The sequence below is a fragment of the Marmota marmota genome, unplaced genomic scaffold (genome assembly GCF_001458135.2).
Source record: "Marmota marmota marmota unplaced genomic scaffold, marMar, whole genome shotgun sequence".
Classification (NCBI taxonomy): Eukaryota; Metazoa; Chordata; class Mammalia; order Rodentia; family Sciuridae; genus Marmota; species Marmota marmota.
In genome coordinates, this window is record NW_026000171.1 from 7,402,404 (window position 1) to 7,416,288 (window position 13,885).

At 37.4% G+C, this 13,885-nt stretch overlaps 1 protein-coding gene across 20 annotated transcripts in view; it reads right to left on the reverse strand.

Moving 5' to 3' along the window:
* Erc1 (ELKS/RAB6-interacting/CAST family member 1) overlaps positions 1 to 13,885 on the reverse strand; it is a 1,605,700-nt gene that overhangs the window by 436,577 nt on the left and 1,155,238 nt on the right. For all 20 annotated transcript variants that reach the window (XM_048787497.1, XM_048787503.1, XM_048787498.1 and 17 more), the window contains exon 4: positions 2,104 to 2,178. In XM_048787497.1, the coding sequence (XP_048643454.1) occupies positions 2,104 to 2,178 (75 nt within the window). The remainder of the gene's footprint in view (positions 1 to 2,103; positions 2,179 to 13,885) is intronic.

Here is a 13,885-nt window from a genome sequence, read left to right on the forward strand (position 1 = left end):
TATGTATCACTTGTATGCATTGTGATCTATCTGTTGATGCAGCGAATTATGGTAGTGCTGGCATATCTTTGCTGATGTGTCACCAGTGATGCAATTTTTCCTAAGGAGCCGTCAATTGACTTGGTGTTGTGGCATTTCTGTATCCTCCTCCCTTCTACTAGTGATGGTCTAATTTTGGGGGCCAACAGAGGTGAGGCAAAGAACCTCACCTCCCCAACTGGTGCATAGGCCTATCCACAAGTATGGCTATATGCTGGACGGGTAGTCAGTGACCGGTATGATCCAATTGCAGTGGTATCAACCTAAGACAGGAGGCTGACGCCTAGAGGTCAGTTCATTCCATGACGGGTAAGAACCATATGTTGAATTGGACAAACCTAACAGGCACGGTCCCTAGCCACATTGCTTGTTGCTTAATTAAACAGAAGTGGGGAGATGCTAAGAGCCACAGCCAAGTAATATGATTCATGGCATTTTTGGTCGAAAGGTGATGCCAGCAAGCCACTGAGATGATACGATTATGTTAAGATTTGCATTCATATGGATATTGGACTCCTGCTGTCCACCTCGGCCTCGACTCCTGGAGAGTTCCCATTGGTTGGGGAAGTGCGGTAGGAGGGAATTCCGGAGGAGGAACTTCCTCTTGGGTTCCGGGGATCCGGGAGAACGCTGCGTGCGTGGATAGGCAATCTTCCCGGGAGCTTACGGGGCATTGGCGGCAGTTTCAAAAAATAAAGTTTGTTCCTGCTTGAGTGGCTCCTGATTTTGTGCCCAGCCAGACTGCAGCAACAGATTATATGTTTACTATGCGCAAGGTCCTATTCAAAGTGTTTTACATGTTTTAACTAATTTAAATCTTAAAACAATCCACTGGATTAGACTCTTCTCACCATTTATCAACAAAGAAATTAAAGTCAGACGGGGTGGTGCACACCTGTAATCCCAGCTACTCTGGAAATTGAGACAGGAGAATTACAAGTTCAAGCCCAGCCTGGGCAACTCAAAATAAAAAATAAAATGTACTGGAGTTGTAGCTCAGGAGTAAAAGCACTTACCTAGCATGTGTAAGGCCCTAGTTTCACTCCACACATGAGTGAGTGAGAGAGAGAGAGAAACTGAGGCATAGAGGCTAAGTGCTCCATAGCACACAACTATTACACTTAGATTTGAATTCAGGGAGTTTAACTCAGAAAGCAAGCTCCCAGTCACCATTCTGTATGGCCTAAAGTCTGTGAATAATTCATTTGTTTAAAGCAGAGTTTTTAACACTTTAGAACACTGGGGGTCTCCTAAACCCACTCACAGAGTCTGTAGGATCAAAACTATTTCCATAATAATACTGTGGTAATGTTTGACTTTTCCACCACGTTAACAATTGCACTAAAGGTATAAAAGCAACAGTGAGCAAAACTGTTAGTGCCTTAGCACAAATCAAGGCAATGGCACAAAGCACTCTGTGAATCATTATATTCTTCAGTGGCAAACATTCACAGAAAAAAAAAATTAAAAAGAAACAACATTTTATAAGAATGTTCTTGGTTAAACAGTTAAAAAAAACAAAAACAAAACAGTGCTTTTAATAAATCTCAACCCTCAAGGATGCATCTTTTTCATATTTCATGTGACAAAACAGGGGCAGGCATGAAGCACTTAGTATAATGAAATATGACAGTTGTCCCTAGCAACAGGACTTGTGGTTTTCCTGAGTTGTGAGCTGAACTGGGTACTTTTTTCATGGAACACAATTTTTACTTCAAGGAATGACTGACAATTTGTGGTTACTGAAACTCACTATTTGGCGGGCATTTTCTTTAAAAAGAAGATGTGAGCCTGTCACATTAAGGGAGGTATTGGGTCTTGAGCCAATCAAAAATTTAGAGAACAATTGATGTGAAGGCAAAAGACAAAATTTTTTGGTCTGATTTGAATTATGGTTTACAACTGAATGAAAATTGGAATTATTCTAAGACATTATTTTCATTAAGTCTTAAAATGTCCTATCTCACAAGTGAGTGAAATATTATTAGCAACTATTTTCTAAGACTCACACTTGAAACTATGACTGATAAGATTCTTTATGAGATCTATTAGGCTCTTACTTACCTTCATCTCAATAACAGTTTGCAGAGCCTTGGTCTTGGCAGAATCAGGAGCATTTTCAAACCTCCGGTGTATCTCCTATATAACAGAAACAAAGGAGAGTCAGTGCCCTCCTCCCCACTATGGTCTTTTTAAAAGGGAATCGAGGGGCAGGTGTATGTAAAAGATAATTACTCCAACTTTGTCAGTATCTGCCTTATTTCTGAAAGACCAACCCTTGATCAGGGAATCCAGACTACATTCAGTCTATTCCAATCATGAAGCCACAGAAGAATATCTGACCCTGAACATTTAGTTATTTAAAATTGGTCACACCCCACATAGAGATAAATAAATAAAGATATTGTGTCCAACTACAACTAAAAAGTATTTTTTAAAAGGGGGGGGAGCTGGAGTTGTGGCTCAGTGGTAGAGCACTCATCTCGTACATGCGGAGCCCTGGGTTCGATCCTCAGCGCCACATAAAGATAAATAAATAAAATAAAGGTATTGTGTCCAACTACAATTAAAAAATATTTTTAAAAAATAAAAATAAAAATAAAATTGGTCACACCAATGCCAGTTCCTACAATAGCTGAAACTATAGCATATCACCAGGATGGTGTGTCTATCTTTCACTTGACTCTAAGACCTACAATCAGAACTGCAAATGATCCAAAAATTAGAAAAGTTCCCTTTCTTACAGGAGAAAATGAAAGCTATTACAACCAGTCTGCACTGCACAAAGTATTGAAAATATCTGGGTTGACAACATCCTTTCCTTAGTATTCACCCTCAGAGTTAATAACTACCTGGGTACCTAATGATGAAAATCTCTTGGGTGGGGCTATAGGTAGAAAGAAAAAGATAAGACTGTTGAACAACTTTCCTAAATAGTTCAGGTTTAGAAAATGTCAGAAAAACACAGATCTTTTTTTTTAACCTCAGAATTTATCTCCCCCAACCCACAAACTGGGGATTGAACCAAGGGCTTTGCGAATGCAAGGCAAAGGCTTTGCTGCTGAGCTGTATCCCAGCCCTGACCCAAAACCTATAGAGTTCAGGACTGGAAGGAAGGATATAAATGTCTTCAAGAGTCACTCTGAAGTTACCAGACCACCTCAGGCATTTCTCTTGTCAGATTCTGTGAATGTCTCTGAGTTAAAGGGTCAACAAAGTACCCTGGGCAATCTCTAGTGACCCCAGGGAATACAGAGATGAATAGTCTCATCTGAATTAAGCATAATAAAAAGGATGGATAATACTTTAGTTATACATTTCACCTAATTTATTCATTCTTGCTTGAGTAGAAAGAATAGTTTGAGAAATCAAAGTAGAACTTCTGGGGCTGAGGTTGTGGCTCAGTGGTAGAAAAAAAAAATGAAACACTTTAGAACACTGGGGGTCTCCTAAACCCTCACATGTCCGAGGCCCTGGGTTTGATCCTCAGCGCACATAAAAATAAATCAATAAATAAAATAAAGGTATTCTGTCCAACTAAAAAATAAATACATAAAAATACATATAATTATTTATATATGTGTGTGTATATTTTATATATATATATGTATATCTGCAACTTTACTGAGTTACTTTTTCTTAAAAAAAAAAAAAACTGTTTTAATGAACTCACAGAAGTCCTAAATTATAAACAGTCAACAGATTAAACACCAGTAATTCCTAAACACCTACACGTCTCTTCTGCCTGCTAACACTATACCCCAAATCTTACATGTTTGAGCATTCCCTAACCTGGAAAACTGAAATCCAAAACTTTTGAGTGAAAACAGTAATGCTCAAGTTTCAAGTTCAGAGCATTTATGATTTTAGATTTTCATATTAGAGGTACTCAATTGATGAAGTCTATTATGAATGTGCCAAAATCTGAAAAACTCCAAAATCTAAAAAACTTCTGATCCCAAGCATTTAAGGGATAATCAACCTGTATTAACAGACCCCACCCCTTTCACTATCCCTTTCCCTAATTCCAGTTCTAAATAACTAAGTATCCCACTTGCATGTTTAACAAACATTTTATTAAACACTTTTTACATGCCCAAGACTAAATTGATGGTGCCTCCAAAGCTGCTCCACCCTTGCAGTTGCTGCGGCCTAAAACCTGAGTCTTATTCATGTCTTCCATTCTCTCTCAAGTCATCAAGAAACCTATCTAGTTAACTCTGTCTTGAAAACATTCCAAAAATCTAAGAATTTCTTGCCATTTTCACTGCTACTATAACAATGATCCACTTTATGCTTTGAGTAGCCCTTGCTGCTCTGCCACTGTAACTTATTTTTAAAAGGACACATTTTCTTTCTCTCCTCTCCCCCAACCCCAACCCACCCAATCTCAGCAGAAACAGAATTACCTTTCTTCCCCATCCTCAGCAGTTATCTATCATTGAGCACACACTCACCACAGGATCAAATTAACTTAGACTTTGGGGACAGCACCAGAAGATCTCAGAAATGACTAGCTCCCAGATTAACAAGTGAACTACAACTCTGAAAGAACACATATGTAGCCTTTGAATCACCTATTTAAAACCCCCTGTTCCCTGATGGGCAGAATCACAACCTCCATGACAAGGAGTCCCCCGTGCTTCTTCTTTGCTAGAAAAGTAATAAAACTTTTTCCTTTTTCTCAAAACCATGTCCTCATTATTAGATTGGTATTGGGGGGGGGGGGCCCAAATACCAAGTTTCTGACAACACTACCAACCAGCATGCTACTTTAAAAAAACAAAACAAAAAACTTTTAATCAACCTCCTCCTCCTGAGCTTGTCCTCCACTGCAATAGTATTCTAAACAGAGAACCTTTTAAACATAAATTTGACCTTGTTACTCCTGTGCTCAAAACCTTGTTTTGGCTCCCCATTATGACTTAAAGTAGAGCCAAAGTCTTCTTGGTAGTTTATAAAATCTCATGCCTTATCAATCTTCCCTAATTAATATGCTTCAGTCACAAAGGACTCCTTGCTGCTCCTCAAATATGCTGGGCATGCTACAGTTCCCTGAGACCTTTGCACAGGCTGCCTGAACTCTTTTTTCACTCAACTGCAAAGGGTAGACTTCATCTTCTCCTAGTCATGGCTCAAATGTTTCTTCTACATTATTAGGTTTATTAACTGTGATGATACTAAAACAAACTAAAATAAAGACCCCCTCTGAAATTAAGGGCAACTTCCTGATAACTTTTTTCCTGCATGCCATGTTTTCTCATACCGAGAATAAAGCCTAAAAGACTGCCCCCCACCCTCCACCACCAAGGTCCCAAGTCCAGAGAAGGAACTCATTAAGTTAAGAGAATAGGAACTACTTCTCTGCTCTGGCCTGTCTAGCACAGGCTAACTTAAATCTGCATATCTATTTCCTTCCTTGTGTCCTAGTTTGCTGCCTCTTATAAAAAGCTTTCCTGATCCTTCAATTTTCTGAAGATGGAAATTTGAAACATAAATTTCTTCTATCTTCCTTCAAAGCTGACTTGAATAAAACCTGTTTTCCTACCAATCTGACTCCAAATATTTGCCTCCCCTCTACTATGGATTTTTTCCCTTTTTTGTTCCTGCAGACTTCCAAACACCCAAAATAATATGTAACACCATGAAAGGACTCAAATATTTGTCATGTCAATAGAGAACATAATTTTTTAAAATAACTACAATTCATATGTGAAAACTGATAAGAAGAAAACATCCACAGTACTATAAGGGAATAGGAATTCTCACCAAGTCTACAAGTTTTTTAACATTTCCTCAGGAATACTTGAGAGCTGAAGTACGAATGAAGTTAGAGTACAATTGTAAAAAGAGACAGAAAAACTCACAGATATTCTCAACCAACTAAAATGCAGAAAATGATGGGGCTGGGGTTGTGGCTCAGTGGTAGAACACTCGCCTAGCATGTGCAAGGCCCTGGGTTCGATCCTCAGCACCACATAATAAATAAATAAAATAAAAGTATTGTGTCCAACTACAACTAAACAATAAATATTTTTTAAAAATAATAAAATGCAGAAAATGACAAGTGGAAGGTGAAAAGTTGAAACTGCCTGCATATACCACTGGAAAATCTTCATGAATACCAATGTATACAAACACCCCAGCCTGAAGACTGATGGGTCTACATCAACTATCGTTCCTTCCTCCTCTCCTGTTCACTCTTTTTTCTTTAATTGATTATATAATATTTCAAACATATAAGATCCCTTCATAATAATCATCCTAATCTGGTTTCTTTTCCTACTCCTCCATTGAAACAACCCATCATATCTGAACTGCTAAATCTAACAAACACATTTCTGTCCCAGCCTTCCTAGAACTCTCAGAAACATCCAAAGTAATGGTTCATTCCCACCTAGATATTTTATTTCTCTTGACTATCATGGTACCACACTCCCCTGATTTTTGTTTTTATTGTTGTTACCAGGGATCGAACCTAGGAGTACTTAACCACTGAGCCACATCAACAGCCCTTTTTATTTTTTTATTTTGGGACAGGGTCTAAGTAGCTTTGGGCCTTGCTATGTTGCTAAGGCTGTTTTTTTGTTTGTTTGTTTTTTGGTTTTGGGGGTTTTTTTTAAGAGAGAGAGAGAATTTTTTAATATTTATTTTTTAGTTTTTGGTGGACACAACATCTTTATTTTATTTTTACATGGTGCTGAAGATCGAACCCAGTACCCCGCGTATGCCAGGCGAGCGTGTTACAGCTTGAGCCACATCCCCAGCCCTAAGGCTGGTTTTGAACTCATGATCCTCCTACCTCAGCCTCCCAAACTGCTGGGATTACAGGTGTGTTCCACAGGCCTGGCCTCCCCTGATTTTCTTTCTTTTTCCAATTGTTCCCTCTCTGTTTTCTTTGTAGGTTCTTCCTTCTAAATTACACCTCCAAGTCCTAGGTACTCAGGACACTAAGGTGGGAGAATCACTTCAGCCTAGGAATTCAAGACCACTCCGGCAGCCTGGGCAACATAGCAAGACTGTGGCTAAAAATAAATAAATAAATATTTGTTTAAAATTTTTTTAATATCTTTATTTTGTTTTATTTATTTTTATATGCTGCTGAGATCGAACACAGTGCTTCACATGTGTGAGGCAAGCGCTCTGCCACTGAGCCACAACTCCAGCCCAAATTTTAAAATTAGACCTCCATGTTATGTAGCAGTCCAAACTCTATACTTTTTCAAATAAACTCTGATCTGTACTAGTTGGCTTTAAATATAATGGAGATGCTGCTGGTAAGTATCTAGGCCTACCCTCTGCTCTGATTTCAAGAGTCACATCTCACTGCACATTTCACAGCTCCAGTTAGATGACTAATAAGTAACTCAATTTTTTTTTTTCCTAAATGCTGATTTTCTCGCTCTTCCCTGGCCCTTCATTTGAGGAGATGTGTCTTCACTGTCTCATTAAAACAATATTGCCATCCCAGTGGCTAAAGCAGAACACAGAATCTCCTTTCCCTCCTTCCAATCTTCATTTCCCACAACCCATTCAACAGTAGATCCTAATTGTTTTATCTCCAAAATCTTCAATCTATCCATTTCTAATCTAGTTTAAGCTTAAATTACTACACAGACTCTACTGAGTTTTCTCCCATATCTTTTATCCATTCTCAAGATAGCACTGCTGTGATCTTGGCAAAATAGGAAAGAACACTGTGGTATTAATCTGCTTCAAATCCTTCAATGAACTTCCAACTATACTTCTCACTCTGCAAGATCAGCACAATCTGACTATAATGGAAGTTAACAGACTGGCCCTTCTGTCATAGACTATTAGAAAATTACACAATATGCATGAAACAACTGTTTTCAGACACTGGACAACAAGCAATTTGAGAATATGATAATTTGAGAGAAGAGACATAAGGTGATGGCCTGTGGGGCATAATGTAACATGTGGGGCATGCTGCATCAGAAAGGAGGAAACCTAACTTGAAGTAGGGCATGCAACATGTGGGGCATGTTGCATCAGAAAAGAGGAAACCTAAATTGCTACCTGCTTCCTGGTCCTGGGGCCATATGTGACTAAGATAGTGCCTGGAGATCAGCCAGAAGGTGTTACCTGGGGTGAGGAAAAATCAGACCACCTCCAGGATAGGCTCAGAACTCTCCCTACCCTGCTGACCTTTATCCTGATTGGCTCCTGTACATTATATTAGCTGTGTGTGTTTTCTCAATAAATTGAGATCCTGCTTTGACTGGTCTCCCTGACACATCTGATTGTCCTCCAGTGAGAGAGGGCTGGGTGCGGGCGGGGCGGTCAGTCGACCCTTTCCTTTCTGGGTTTATCCTGGCCGGGGTGTGCTCTCCCCAAACTCTCATGCGGGTCAGGAGGGAAGGGGGGGATGGGGCTAAAAACCCCGATAATGGCCCAGACTTGCTGTCTAATACATGACACAAGGAAAGAAAGCTCAGAGACCTTAAGACAAACCAGCAAGTAAGACTTCTAAAAGCAGTGGAAATTTATAGAGCAAAATAACACCAAGAAGAAAGCTCACCAGAAAACCACTAGTATCTAATCTGGTGGGGTCCCTTTGAGTCTGGCCAAATACAAAGCTCTGCATTCCCAGAAGACTCCACAAGGTCATATGAAGAACTACAGAAAGAACAACTCTCTGGGAGCTGAGTTGAGCAACTGCCTGAACTGCCACAAAAAAATTCAAGTTCCAAAGAGCCAAAGTGGAGTGAATACAGTGACATTCAGCAGAGATACCAGAAAGGTCAAGCCTTAGGAGTAGAGCTAAGTTATCTCCAGAGGGAAGTCTATTCTAAACCAGCCCTAACAGAGTTTAAAAGCAAGTCTTCAAAAGAACACAAGTAAATTAACTCTTGCAAGGCAAAACTTCATTAAGGGAGACAAAAGAATCAAAGCATTTAATAACAATTCATCTAAAATATCTGTACTATAATAACAGAAAATTACACAATATATAAAGATTACTAAACATATAAAGCAGGAAAATATGGCTTAAAATCAAGAGACAAGTCATTTGACTGAAATAAACACAGAAATCACAAATATGATAAAATTATCATTCTAGCTAATAAGCTAAGAAATGGTTGAACCACATGAGGAAAATGGGGAATTAAAAGGAAATTTGTAAGAAATTTAAAGCACATTTTTGAGAAATGGACCAAACTAAGACACAATATCTAGGGATGGTACTTAGGAATGATATTAATTTGTTAATGGAATATAACTACTGTAATGTTAGGGATACATATGTGATGTGTATAATAAAAATCAAAGGTATGGCTGCTACAAAAAGCCAGGATTGTGATTACTTTTAGAAGAAAGGGACAGAGTTCTGACTGGGATAATGTACCTGAGCAGCTTCCAGGTGGCTGTTAAAGTTCTCTTTCTAGACCTGGGTGGTGGTTACAAGGCTGATGACTTTATAATTTATTCAACTATAACATATGTTTTATACTATTTTCTGTATGTTGTCTTTTTAAGTTTTTAATAATCTCTTGAAACCATCTGCTTATCTTCCATCTCAACACCTAACACATCAGTTCAGAAGGTAATAAACTCCCACTTGCATTTAAACAAACTAGCCAGCTTTCAGTTTGTCTACACTGAATCTAATTTCCATTCTGTAAACAAGGTGATAGACTGGATACATAGTAGATACTTTCTCTTGTTTGTTTTTATGTGATGCTAAGGATGGAACCCAGGGCCACACACATGCTAAGGCAAGCACTCTGTCGCTGAGCTACAGCCCCAGCCAATACTTAATAATAAAATGAGTATGAACTTTTTAAATATATACCCCAAAATAAAATAGACCCTCTAATTTTAAACAATCTTCATATATTAATAAAACTCTATAACCTACACTTTGACATTTCTTATTTGGTAGTTCTATACACAATTGAAAATATTAAAACTGCACAACTTTGAAATACCTCATAATTGAAATTTTTACCTAGTTTATGACCTTTCCTCTTCCCCATTACCTAATTCCAAACAGGTAAGTTCAAAATGCTCTACTTTAAGAAGAAACTAAGTTCAACTATAAATTCTGCAAGCATATAAGGAAAATGAAAAGAAAACAGAAACCATTTGAATAAAAATATCTGTCTGCATATAGTAAGGAACTAGTAAACATTTTAAACCATTCACAGGCATAAAGCTTTCCTAGTGCAACAAGTGAAAACCCATCACTCATAGCAACCTTCTATTCAGAGGCCTGCACATTAAAGCTCACTATGAACACAACTTATTGTCAGTGAGGTCATAACTACACTGTCCCACTAACTACATCAACCCTCTGACTCATGCACTGTTAATAATGAAAAGAGATTCTGGTAATAGAAGTGAATGTACTATTCAAACTAGTGTAAAAAGAATATATCATTTGTTCACTTCATTTTGCTCCTACTGGCCTGAAATTTTTCATTCAAAAAAATAAAGAACTTCAAAGTAGGGGTAGAATTATCTGGACCTTGTCACATTGTCAACTGTGGTAGACAGAAGAAAACTGTGTTTACTTTCTCAAGAATAATGAGTAATCTAGAGTTAGAACACAAGTTAGGAACCAAATTTCATATTTCTCCTTTTCTTTAGCAGGCTTTGTTTTGTTTTGCTTTGCTTTTTGGTACTGAGGATTAAAGCCAGGGGCACTTTACCACTGAGCCACATTCCCAGCCCTTTTTATTTTTTATTTTGAGACAGGGTCTCACCAAATTGCCCAGCCTGGCCTTAAATTTGCAATCCTCCCACCTCAGCCACCCAAATCACTGGGATTACAGGCATGTGCCATTGCACCAGCAGTAGTGATTTCTTTCTTGAAAGTAAGCCAATATTTAATTTTACATCTGTATTAAAGGAACATTCGTAATTGAAAAGCAGTATTTAGGTCTGAAATTTCTTTTGCTCAAATTTTAGATTTTAGCCTTCCACACTCGAGTCAAGGGTAGAAGCACCAAATGTGTGTAAAGCCCTTTCAGTGATTCATTCCTCCACATGTGTTCTGGGTTTGCTGTATTCACAATACAGAGGAGATAAAAATAAAGAAAGGGAAGTTAAATATGAATCACTTTTTCAGCATCTTCATGAGACAATGATGAGTAGCATAGTACTTTAACCTTTTGCCTCCATTAACTTCATTATGCTGGGAAATCATACCTTTTTGCCAAAATAGAAAAGAGAGGCCAATGGCACCAAAAAACAGAGAAGGAATAATAGCATGAATAAATGTAACATTCAACTATTCTCATTTCAAAAATCACTACAAAAGATGGCAGCAGTCGAGCTCAGCAGCACATGCCTATAATCCAGCAGCTCAGGAGGGTAAGGCAGGAGGATTGCGAATTCAAAGCCAGCTTCAGCAAAAAAAAAAAAAAGAGGCACTATGCAACTCAGCTGAGACCCTATATCTAAATAAAATACAAAATAGGGCTGGGATGCTCGGAGGTCAAGTGCCTCTGAGTTCAATCTCTGGTAACCGCCCTCCCCCCATAAAAAGATCAAACTAATTTAGGGACTCCCTTTTCTTTTTTAATTACACCTATTCATTGTCAAAATATTTTACCTATTGCTTTTCTCTATATAATCTCTATTTTTTCCTCAGTCTCCTCTGTTTATACCTTCCAGCAGCAAGTAAAACACAAAGGCATTCCTCAAATGTTCTAGTTATATTCAGAATTCCTAACCTAGAACCTACTCAAACATGAAACTTTTAACCTTAAACATTCTATAAACTCTTAACAAGAAAGCAGTTATACTAACAAGGTTTGTTGATTAAAATATCATATTAACAACAAAAAAAAAACTAGCAGAATGCAATAATAGTTTTAAATAAATCTGTATTTTACCCATCACAAGAGTTACCTACATTTTTAAGAACTGGAGCACACACATAGGTTTGAAATATATTATTGAATTGGCCTAAAGACAATACCTTTAGATGTGAATACAGATTAAAGATCAAAACATTCCATACCAATTTGGATATTCTCTGCCAACAGACTAAGAACCAAAGTTTAGATCTCAAACTTGGTGTGTTAACAGAATCACCTACAAAGCTTGTTAAAACTCTATTTCTGGGCTGGGGTTGTGGCTCAGTGGTGGAGCACTTGCTTAGCACGTGTGGGGCACTGGGTTCAATCCTCAGCATTACATACAATAAATAAAATAAAGGTGATATATATATTTCTAAGCCCTACCACTAACCAAATCTGACTTGTAATTCAGCATTTGTCCAATAGATGGCATCACTCTTTTACCAATCAAAGGAAAGGTGCTACAGCAAAACAACAACAACAAAAAAAAAAAACTAACAGTAGTAGTCAAAGAACACTGTAATTTCAACATAAACAAAATACAATGGTTAATTGAAATTTTACTTTTTCCTCTTTGGCTTTATAGGGAGAATTATTTGCTGCTATCTACAGAATCATGTTCATAAACAAAACAAAACTTTTAACAAGTCATACCATAAATATTACCACATAGAACTATTGTTTAATGCTATTATATTTCATCAAATCTAAAATGCCACTGATTATAAGACAACACTATTTTACGTGCTGGAAAGAAATGGGGGGAAATGCCTCAAAATAAATTCTGACACAATTTTTTATTATTTAAATTTTTTTAATACTGATTTTAAGAATTCCAATTTCTCACTTAATTAAAAATAATTTAATCAGACATTATTAACTGTTTTCATAAATTTGTCTATATTTGGCTACTCTGTTTCAATGCTGATTCACAGAATATTTCTGAAGATACTAAACAAAATTAAAGCTAACATGAGAAATATTAACAATGCTCATACATCAACTAGAGTGGTGACAAAATGAACATTTATGAGTATACCTTTGAGTACACAGGCAAATAAATCAGAACTGCTGCTTTACTGACAGTAACTATAAAATCCTATCTAGTATTAAGCCTTAACTCATGAGTCATACTAACAATCAAGATACCACTCACTTAACCTAGATTAAATTCCTTGCTAGACTTTCTTGTTCATGTCTGCTCTCTCCCTGCCATCCCACACAATACTCTCACACAATAAGAGTAAGTTTTAAAAGCTAAATCAGCTCATAATCCTCTTAATTAGACAAGTGGAATAGTTTTTCTCTGGCACTTTGAAGAAAATTATCCTATTATCCGCAAGGATCTTGAAGGCAGGAACTTTGCCTCCTAGAGGGCATGGATTTAACTTTGTTCACTGTTATCTCCTTATTTCTTTGCACATGGTTGGTACACAAGAAATGTCTGATGAATGGAATGAATTAATGAATCTAACTCTGGATACTTTCCCAACTTCTCATCTCGTCAAGCCTTCTCCTTGTATAGGATGCTGCTCTTGGCCTTCCTCCTGTTCCCTCAAAACTTCCCACCAGGCCTTTGAAACTTGTTAACCTCTTTTAGAGAAATGATTTTACCAAACTGCTCTGCAAGGTTGACTACTTCTGTTTCTTCAGATCTCTACTTTTTAAAGGGCACTTCCTCAAAGACATGTACCTTGTTTAAAAAAATCCCCTTCTTCAACATAAATATTGTAACTACACCCATATCATTTATTTCATCTCATAATTATGAGTTAACTGTCTCACCAGATTTTTTAATTCTAGGAAGACAAAGACCATGTGTTCTGACAGAAAAAAAAATGTATATTCAGTGCCTATTCCAAGATGAAATACACACTACAGGCTTAATAAATGTTAGATGAGTGAGAGAGAGACAGAAAGACAGAGAGATTGATTCAGACACACAAAGCGCTTCCAGCATCTTACTGCTCTGGAAACAATCTTTATGTAACAGTCTAATCATGTTACAAAACTTT